Here is a 10,858-nt window from a genome sequence, read left to right as displayed (position 1 = left end):
TGTGTGTGTGTGTGTGTGTGTGTGTGTGTGTGTGTGTGTGTGTGTGTATGCATAAATATGTATTTTTTGAGACAGGATCTCTTGCCCAGGCTGAAGTGTAGTGGCGTGATTACTGCTCACTGCAGCCTCAGCCTCCTGGGCTCAAGTGATCCTCTTCCTCAGACCCTTGAGTAGGTGGGACTGCAGGCATGTGCCACCATGCCTAGTTAATTCTTAAAACTTTTTGTAGCAACAGGGTCTCACTGTCTTGCCCATGCTGGCCTCAAACTCCTGGCTCAAGCAATCCATCTGACTCAGCCTCCCAAAGTGCTGGTAATACCGGCGTTAGCCACTGCACCCACATATTATTTCTTCTCAGTATGTAGTTAGTGCTTTCATATTCTTTTTCTTTTTAAAAGACGGGGTTTCACCATGTTGGTCAGGCTGGTCTTGAACTCCCAACCTCAGGTGATCCACCCATCTTGGCCTCCAAAGTGCTTGGATTACAGGTGTGAGCCACCACGCCCGGCCTCATTTTCCTAATAGTGTTTGGGAGAGCAAAAGTTTTTAATGTTTAGTAAATCTAGTTTATTGTTTTTTCCTTTTATAGCTAATGTTTTTTGAATACTAAGAAATCTTTGCCTATCTGAAGGTGATAAAGAAAAAGAAATAAAAGGCATGAATATTGAAATGAAAGAAGTAAAATCACTCTATTCTAAGATAATATGGTTGTTTACATAGAAAGTCATGGGGAATCTAAAAAACTACTACAATCGATAAGTGAATCTAGCAAGGGTGCAAGAAACAAAATAAATATAAAATTACTTTTCTATATACTAGCAAAATATAAAAAATAAACCTTAATAATTGTGGTAACATCGAAAAAACAGAAAATATAGAAGGATAAACATTTTTAAATATGCAAGATTCCACACTGAACACTACAAAACATTGCAGCATGAAATGACAAAAGACCCAAGTAAATGACGGGATAAGGTAGGTTAAATACAAACAGTCTTCCCAGCCTCCAGAGTAGCTGGGGACTACAGGTATGCGCCACCACACCCAATTAATTTTTCTGTTTTTTGTACAGATGGGGTTCCACCATGTTGCCCAGGCTGGTCTTGAACTCCTGAGCTCAATTAATCCACTTGCGTGGACATTTCAAAGTCCTGAGATTACGGATGTGAGCCACTGCGCCTGGCCAATGCTGTGCACTTTTAAGGCATTCACGCTCTTAAACTATCACAACCAAATGCTCAGGCTCCAACTATAGGCACCTCCTCTTTTAAAGCATCCCATGCTCATCAACTTCTCTGGCTCTCCATGGCACTAAGGAACGAGAACGTTTCCTTCAGCAAACACGCCCAGAGTCCCTTTCCACACATCAGTTCTTAAGAAAGTGAAACAAAAAAGGACTGGAAGAAGCAAAATTGAGTAGCATTTTACTTGTAATTTGAGTTTCATGAAAATCTACTGTGCTATACTTCAGTTTGAAAAGCCACTGAGAGTTAGCTCTGAGTAAGCCAACCTCTCCTCAGAAGAGGCGAATCTATTACCTGCCTGTAATTCATTAATGAGTATTTACTTGGTGCTCATTATGTATGATGAACTATGGTGATATTTAGACAAGACTCCAACCTAGAAAGAACGCTAAGTTACTTAAATTATCCAAAGCAACAAAGCCAAAAAAAAAAAAAAAAAAACCCAAAAAAAAAATAAAAAAAAGCCACTTGCTCACAGGTTGATTTGGAAAAGTCTTGTTGAGGTCTCTTACAAATTAAAGTATTTTAAAACGATAGGCATTTATACTTATGTAAAATTGAGCCAATGCGAGAAACCAGGTGAAAGGTATACAGAACCTCTCTGTATGCCTTTATAACTTCCTGTGGCCCTAATTATTTCAAAATAAAAAGTTAAAAACAAAACAGAAGCACAAACTTTTCCCTTGATCAGACAGTGAGGAGTTCCTTTCTTTAGATGCTGCCCATGAGAAGCTCAGGAGGAAGCTGGCAGACTGTATGATCTCAGCATGTGGTGAGGTTCGATTCTGTCAGTAGCCTGGAAACACTGAATTGTTCAGTTACAAGAAACCCTGGGAGTGGGTACTTGGCCGTGAACACAGTACCAGGCATTACGAAGCCAGGGAAGGACTCAAGAGGGAGGCTCTCCGGACAAGGAAGTGGTGGGCCAGGATGATCTTTTACTGGGAAATCAGAGGATGAGCACATACTTCCTCCTTAATGGGTCAAGTCCAAAAGGATAGCGACTCTTACCTTATACCACATTCAAAATTAACTGAAAATGAATCCAAGACCTAAAGGTAAGAGCACACTTATAAAACTCAGAAGAAAGCCAGGGGGGAAACCTTATCACGTTGGATTTGGCAACGATTTCTTGGATATGACACCAAAAGCATAGGCAACAACAACAAAAAAATAGGTAAATTGAACTACATCAAAATTAAAAATTTCTGTGCATCATAGGACACAGTTGAGAGAGTGAAAACACAACCTATGGAATGGGAGAAAATAATGCAAACCATGTATCTTTTAAAGGGTTAATATCCAGAATGTATAAAGAATTTCCACAACTCAACAACCAAAAAACAGATCTAAAAATAGGCAAAAGGATTTAAGTAGACATTTCTCCAAAGAAATATACAAGTGACCAATAAGTACATGAAAAGATGTTCAATGTTATAAATTATTAGGAAAATGCAAATCAAGACCACTTCACACCCGTTACAATGGCTATCATTAAAAAACAAAAACAGTGGCCGGGCGCAGTGGCTCATGCCTGTAATCCCAGCACTTTGGGAGGCTGAGGCGGGTGGATCACCCAAGGTGAGGAGTTCGAGGCCAGCCTGGCCAACATGGTGAAACCCCATTTCTACTAAAAATACAAAACGGAGCTGGGCATGGTGGTGGGCGCCTGTAATCCCAGCCACATCTGTGCCCATCTTACTGTGAGCCTCCGAGGCAGCTCAGCAGTACAGTGGCCCCCATCTAGACATGGTCACCTGGGATCACATGGAATGAGTGAGCGCCCATGGTTCCAGGGTTGAGCCTGGAGTCCTGATCTGACCTCGTCCTGCTTGTTTCTCCAGGTCCCTGAAGCAGGAGCTGCCACCACGTACAATCAGCCAGCACTCACCGGGACATGAAGGAGCACCTTCGCTTCTGTCTTCCTCATGGTATTTCCCTCCAGGGGTAGGCGCTCAATCTTCCCAGTCTGGGCAAAGAGTAAATGTGTGCCGGGGGGCAAGGGGATCACGGCAGTAGGCACTGCGGGCCCTTGGTGAATCGGGGGAGCCACTGTACTCAGACCTGCATGGCAGAAGGGGTCAGTGAGCAAGGTCCGTGTGCACCAGGAACACATAGGTGCACACACCCACACCCACATACATGCACACACATACACACACCTACATATCAGCTCACATCACCTTCATGGCACCACAAACTGCCACAGCCACACAACGCCCATTTTATATCTGAAAGCACCAGAAGTAGAAAGCCCTCAGTCATTCAAAGGGCACTGATGAAGGTAATGCAGAGCATTAAAGGTCATGTGAAAAAAAAATGGCTTGGCCTCCCTCTTTTCTCTTCTTTTTCTTTTTTTTTTTTTTTTTTTTTTTTTGAGACGAGTCTTGCTCTGTTGCCCAGGCTGGATGGACGTGATCCCGGCTCACTGCAACCTCTGCCCACCTGGTTCAAGCAATTCTTGTGCCTCAGCCCCCTGAGTAGCTGGGATCACAGGCATGCACCACCATACCCACTTAATTTTTGTATTTTTAGTAGAGACAGCATTTCACTATGTTGGCTAGGCTTGTCTCAAACTCCTGACCTCAAGGGATCTGCCCACCTACGTCTCCCAAAGTGTTAGGATTACAGGTGTGAGCCACCGTGCCCAGCTAGCCTCCCTCTTAATAGAAAAGCTTGGCTACTCATGCTCTGCTTTGGGCACTGGCATGAGAGGGGTGAACCAAGTAAGAGCAGCACCAGCACCAGTGGTAGCACAACACACACGGCATCCACAGGGAGCCATGCCGTAGTACAAGCTGTGGGGCTTTTTCATGCTGCAGGAGCCATAAAATAAGTTTGCCTCATACAGTGCACCCTGTCCCAGTGCCACAGGGATGGGACAGGCCGGGGCCTGACAAGCAAGAGCATGATGCTTGTGGGCTTTCAAGAAAAAATGATGGCCAGGGGCTCCTTTTCCCTTGGAATCAGGCTTGCCTTCCTATCTGCTGATCTTGACCCCTGGCCCGGCTCCTTGATCCACTTGATAAGACACAACCCAGGAGGAGCCAGACAGCTGTGCTGCAGGGTAAGGAGGGCCAGGAGGGCTGATCGGGCTCTGTCCTGGCCCCGCCCACTCACTCGCTGTGTGCACAGGACACGGATCTTCCCAGGCCTGGTCTCCTGCTCTCTACAGTGAGAGCTGGGCAAGGTTGTCCCCAAGGTTACTTTCCCTTGTCTATCTTGCCTATTACACCCAATCGGTGACATAAACCAGTCTGGTCAACCTCTTTCATAACTCTAAAATCCATCCGTTTCTCACCTGGATTCATCGTAAGTACAGCAACCGCCTTCACCTCCCCCTGCCAGGGACTGTCATGCCTGCATCTCCGCTTCCACCCCCCAAGCCAGTGATATTCTAGAACTAAAACCTGCTTCACGTGGGCACCTGCTCCAAACCCATCCCAGGCTCCTCGTTGCCCTCATGACCAATATGCAGGTTTAGAAACGTGGCTCACATGGTGTTGCTTCTGGAAAGCCTCACCCATGAGCCCACCGCCCCACACAAGCCAGGATTCCTCCCCGGCTCCCTGGCCCCTGTCCGCTGTCTGCTAACACTCACCTCCCTACACTGTTCCTGTTTATTCACCGTCCTTTCTGGTGCTTGGGGGCCCAGAATTGTGACTTTCCTCTTGATATCCTAGTACCGACCACAGCACTGGCCCCTCAGTAAATGGGGGCTGCGTGAGTGAGTGAAGTTTGTGAGTAACTGTTTTACTGTTTCTTAGCAGGTTTGGGGAAATATTTGATAAGAGATCAATCTATGATTATTAGTTAAATTATGAGTGGAGATTCAAAGATTCATTACATTCTTTTTTGGTAATTTGTGACAATGACCAATTTCTACATTTGCAACAGAAGCAGAATTTTAGAGCTGGGAATCATTCCCGGGGTAATTTTGCCTCATGTTTGAGGTGGAGGCTGAGGACCCTGAGGCTAGGGAAGGTGTCTGTCCAGAGTCACACAGCCACCAGGCTGGGCCTCACACAGGGCCCGTGGCCCCCAGGACGGCAGCTTCCCACTGCCTCTGGTGACGGTCTTAGAACCAGCTCATGCAGAAAGCTTTGCGGCTGTTTGTTCCTTGGATTGGAAAATCGACCCAAGTAACTAAAGGCCCCAGGGCGCGACTGAAGGAGGCAGGCTTTGCAAGGGTGCGCACAGGTCCCACCGCCTGGGACCCAGCCCTGGGGAAGGGTTCAGGTTGGTCCCCACCATCCCTGCCGTATTCCAGCGCAGGAACATTCCACGCAGGAACATTCCACGCAGGAACATTCCACGCAGGAACATTCCACCACCAGGCCTCCCTTGGCAGAGAGTTCTTCTGGAGAACCCGGAGCACACACAGCCTCTCTGCTACCACTAAGGGGACTGCTGTGGCAGGCCCCCTGGTATTTACACCCTACACGTGTGTGGGGGCGTGGGGAAAGAGAAAGAAGAGGGTAGGACAGGGAGGATGAGGAGGAGAGGAAGGACGGGAGGAGCGGGGCGGGTGAGGAGAGGGGAGAGGGTGCACAGGGAGGAAGTGGGGTTGGAGCCAATGGAGCCGCTCAAGCTTCAGGGCCAGCAGAAGAGCCAAGGGCGTGTTCAGCAATTCCGCTCCCCGAGGCCCTTCTCAGGCCCACGTCCACACACAGCCTGCATCCACTTACACGGGGGCGTCATCCCGGGCCTGGTCCTGGTGCCCTCCACCTCGCGGCCGTCGCGATCCACACACCAGCAGTAGCCGGTGCTGCCGTGGCACTGGGTGGGTGCGTAGTGCCCGTGCTCATCGCACTCAGGAACGAACAGTCCCAGAGGAATGGGTCGCTGTGGGTCGGCCGCCGCCGCTGCGCCGAGAATGTGTTCTCGCTCATGCTGGCACCGGGTCTTCTCCACCTCTGTCAGAGAAACAGGCAACAAGAAAGCGGTCAGGTGCGTCATCCGTCCGTGCGCCCTGGCGGGGCTGCAGGAGTCCCCGCAGCTCGCTCAGAACCACTAGGCCTTCCTGCGCATCACTGGGTTTTGTTTCATCAGTTTTTCAAAATGCAAAACATCATTATTATTGTAAAGGTTTAACTGTCAACAAAATGATATTTACATCTCCTTTTTATTCCTAAAACATTATTTTAAAATTGAGGCAAAAAGAATGGAAGCACTTTGACATAACATCAAGTGAATTTTTTTTTCTTTTTGAGATGGAGTTTTGCTCCTGTTGCCCAGGCTGGAGTGCAGTGGGACGATCACAGCTCACTGCAGCCTCCATCTCCCGGGTTCAAGTGATTCTCCTCCCTCAACCTTCAGAGTAGCTGGGATTACAGGCACTTGCCACCGCGACCGGCCAATTTTGTATTTTCAGTAGAGACAGGGTTTTACCACGTTGGCCAGGCTGGTCTCAAACTTCTGGTGTCAGGTGATCCGCCCACCTCGGCCTCCCAAAGTGCTGGGATTACAGGTGTGAGCACGCCCCTCTGAGTGAACCATTTTTAAGCAAACAATTCAATGGTATCTAGCGCATTCACCATGCTAAGTGGCCACAAACCGGAAGGAAGCCCATATGCATTAAGCAGTTACTTGATCCCTGCTTCCTCTTTCTTCCCAGCCCCTGGCAGCCACCAATCTTCAGTCTCTCTGTGGACTTACCTATCCTGGATATTTCATATATGCAGAATCGTACAACCTGTGACATTTGTGTCTGGCGCCTTTCGCTTAGCAGAATGTTCTCAGTTATCCAAGTGGTAGCATGCATCAGAACCTCCTTCCTATCCACAGCTGAATGATATTGCGTTGTATGGACAGATCATATTTTGCTTATCCATTGATGAACATCACTGGGTTTTATCTGAAGGATTTTTTTTTTCTAAATGTGTCATTTTTGTCACCTCCAGCTTCTTCTTTTTTGTGTGTGTGTGATGGAGTCTCACTCCGTGGCCCAGGCTGAAGTGCAGTGGCACAATCTCGACTCATTGCAACCTATGCCTCCCAGGTTCAAGCGATTCTCCTGCCGCAGGCTCCCGAGTAGCTGGGATTACAGGCAAGCACCACCACGCCTGGCTGATCGATATATTTTTAGTAGAGACAGGGTTTCAACATGTTGGCCAGGCTCGCATCTCCAGCTTCTTGATAACAGACATTAAGTCAAGGCCAAAGATTTCAGGGACCAGATACCACCAAGTATTTATACATACAAATTTACCAACATTTGTATGTTTTCCTTTCATTATGTCCTGCTTTTTGGCTTGAAAATTGACCTTTAAACTGTACAACTCAGATCTTAAGACAGGGAAATACAGTGAACAATCCATATCCACGGGTTCCACATTCGTGGATTCAACCAACCACAGATAGAAAATATTTTGGGGGAAAAAAGATGATTATATTTGTACCGAGCATGTACAGATTGCTTTTCTGCCATTATTTCCTAAGCAATACAATATAACAACTTTTTACATGGCATTCACATTGTATTAGGGAGTATAAGAAATCTAGAGATGATTTAAAGTATATGGGAGGGTGTGCATAGGTTATACGCAAATACTACACCATTTTCTATCAAGGACTTGAGTACCTGTGGATTTGTATCTTCAGGAACCAATGCCCCATGAATACTGAGGGACGACTGCACTCCTAAAGCTATGGAATTGCTAATAAGCAGCTATGGCCTGGAATAAACAACTTCAAACACACCAGGCTGTAGCGGTTCCACACTGGTTAGAGTTCAGTCACCAGTCCGCAGTTGTAACCTCTGCAGTATCGAACACATAAAACGCCCAAACACTGACAGGAAGTGTCCAATCCCCATGTCACTGGCTGCTGAGAGCTATACTTCATCCGTGTCTGTTGCCTCTCCTTCTCCCTGTCTGGTTAATCCTTCAGAAATCGGCTTAAGCACTTAGCTCCCTCAGGAAGCCTGTTCTGCTCCCCAGGGCTGAGTCCAATCCCCTCTGTGAGCTCCCAGGGTGCTCTGGGCTTGCCCACACCACACCTGTATCTAAGGAGTTGTTCCTTGTCTGTCTCCCTGAACAAATCTGTTCCTTGTCTGTCTCCCTTAAAAATCACCTTAGTCAAGAAGCATCTACTCAGCCAGGCACAGTGGCTCACACCTGTAATTCCAGCACTTAGGGAGGCCAAGGAGGGAGGATCACTGGAGTCCAGGAGTTCAACACCAGCCTGGCAACACAGCAAGACTCCATCTCTACAAAAAAATCAAAAACTTAGCTGAGTGTGGTGGCATGCACCTGTGGTCTCAGCTACCTGGGAGGCTGAGGCAGGAGGATCTCTAGAGTCCAGGAGTTTGAAGCTGCAGTGAGCCATGTTTACACTATTACACTCTAGCCTAGGTGACACTGCAAGATCCTGTCCCAAAACAAAACAAAAACCCCAAAAACCAAGAAGTACCTACTTGACTGTGCTGGGGGATGCTCACAGGAGTAACCCATAGTGCCTGCCCTCAGGGAGCTCACAGTCTGGAGGGAAGCCAACAAGTAAACACACATTTACAATTTAGTGAGTGACTGCCTTGACAGGAGCCCAGGGTACAGCAGATACACAGAAGAGATCGTCCACAGTGCAGGGAGCGCCAAGGAATGCCCACGTGCTTTTTCTAAAAGATATATAATTTTTATTTCTCTTTTTAATTCTGTCCAGTTCATGCATTTTTTTATTTTTTATTTTTGAGACAGGAGTTCACTCTGTCACTCAGGCTGGAGTGCAGTGGTGTAATCTCAGCTCATTGGAATCGTCGCCTCCCAGGCTCAAGCAATCCTCCCACTCAGCTTCCTGGCTTGGTGGAACTACAGGTATTTATCGCCACACTTTGCTAATTTTTTGTATTTTTAATAAAGATGGGGTCTCACCATGTTGCCCAGACTGGTCTGAAACTACTGAGCTCAAGTGACCTCCCAAAATGCTGGGATTACAGGTGTGAGCCACTACGCCTGGCCACTTTATGTGTTTTTTTAAGTGGTGGGGTCTTGCTATGTTGGCCAGGCTAGTCTCCAACTCCTGGGCTCTAGTCATCTTCCTGTCTTAGTCTTCTGTGCTTTTTTTTTTTTTTTAGTTGGAGTTTTGTTCTTGTTGCCCAGGCTGGAGTGCAGTGGCATGATCTTGGCTCACTACAACCTCCGCCTCTCAGGTCCAAGTGATTCTCCTGCCTCAGCATCCTGAGTAGCTGGGATTACTGGCACCTGTCACCATGCCTGGCTAGTTTTGTATTTTTAGTAGAGATAGGGTTTCACCTTGTTGGTCAGGCTGGTCTCGAACTCCCGACCTCAGGTGGTCTGCCTGCCTCGGCCTCCCAAAGTGCTGGGACTACAGCTGTGAGCCACCGCACCCAGCCTCTTCTGTGCTTTTTTTGATGAGTAGAAGATTGTGGTTGAATAAGTCTAGGGTAGGGCTGAACTGACTTTTTCTGTTAAGAGGCAAAGAGTAAGAATTTTCTGCTTTGTGGGCCATGAGGTCTCTGTCATAACTATGCAACTCTGTGGTTATAGCATGAAAGCAATCATGTTTCATACATCAATGAACGAGTGTGGCTGTCTCAATAAAACTTCATTTACAAAAACAAGCAGTGGGCCAGATTTGGCCTATAGGGAGTAGTTGCCAACCCTTGCTCTAAGGCATTACTAGTTATGTTAAGGGGAAATATGTGTTTATTTGTATATATGTTCACATGTGTGCATTAATATATACTAAAATGTTAATAATAAAAATTATACTGTAATCACATAGACTAGAATATTATATATTTCTCAGAATTTTGCACCTGGGAATGTTTTTGATTCTCAATTCCATTACTACTTCTTTTTTTTTTTTGAGACGGAGTCTTGCTCTGTCCAGGCTGGACTGCAGGGGCACGCAGTTCACTATAGCCTCCACCTCCCGGGTTCGAGCGATTCTCCTGTCTCAGCCTCCTGAGTAGCTGAGACTACAGGTGCCCACCACCATGCCCGGCTAATTTTGTATCTTTTTAGTAGAGAGAGCGTTTCACTATGTTGACCAGGTTGGTCTTGAACTCTGACGTCAGATGATCCACCCGCCTCGGCCTCCCAATGTGCTGGGATTACAGGTATGAGCCACCACACCTGGCCTCAGTTCCATTACTCCTGGTGCACCTTGCACGTGTCAATGATACAGACTCAGCTGTGCCTCCTGCAGCTGTGGAATGGGTACGGCGGTAATAACAGAGCTCACAGGACTGTTTGAGGAGTCAGTGACAACACAAGCACACAGAGGCATTTGGAGCTTTGCCCCTAGATGTTCATTTGCGACTGGATTGCCACAAGGCACACACAGTGACATTCCATGGGTGTGTTGCCTTTGTTTGTGTTGTCAGTTCTCACGCTGGCATGCTTAACGTGGTTGCTCCCTTGGTGAGAAGCAGTTAGCATGCCAGAAAAGTGTTTGTTGAACCTGGAGAGAGAAAACCATATGTGCTTTTCTTTTGTCCCAGAGGCTAACTTAAAAAAAAAAAAAACAAAAAAAAAACTGATGTAGGAAGCACCAAAGATATAAGCAAGCCATCTGGTTAGAATAAAAAATGTCTGGCTGGGCATGGTGACTCACGCCTGTAATCCCAGCACTTTGGGAGGCCGAGGCAG

At 47.0% G+C, this 10,858-nt stretch overlaps 1 protein-coding gene across 1 annotated transcript in view; it reads right to left on the bottom strand.

The window, feature by feature from the left end:
* NID1 (nidogen 1) overlaps positions 1 to 10,858 on the bottom strand; it is a 92,163-nt gene that overhangs the window by 10,199 nt on the left and 71,106 nt on the right. The window contains exons 11-12 of the mRNA XM_032242033.1: positions 5,933 to 6,160; positions 3,136 to 3,308 (exon numbers count right to left, since the gene is read on the bottom strand). Of these exons, the coding sequence (XP_032097924.1) occupies positions 3,136 to 3,308; positions 5,933 to 6,160 (401 nt within the window). The remainder of the gene's footprint in view (positions 1 to 3,135; positions 3,309 to 5,932; positions 6,161 to 10,858) is intronic.

This window comes from Sapajus apella, unplaced genomic scaffold, assembly GCF_009761245.1.
Source record: "Sapajus apella isolate SASKATOON/1434 unplaced genomic scaffold, GSC_monkey_1.0 scaffold49, whole genome shotgun sequence".
Taxonomy (NCBI): Eukaryota; Metazoa; Chordata; class Mammalia; order Primates; family Cebidae; genus Sapajus; species Sapajus apella.
This window is presented reverse-complemented; position numbering and strand designations above follow the sequence as displayed.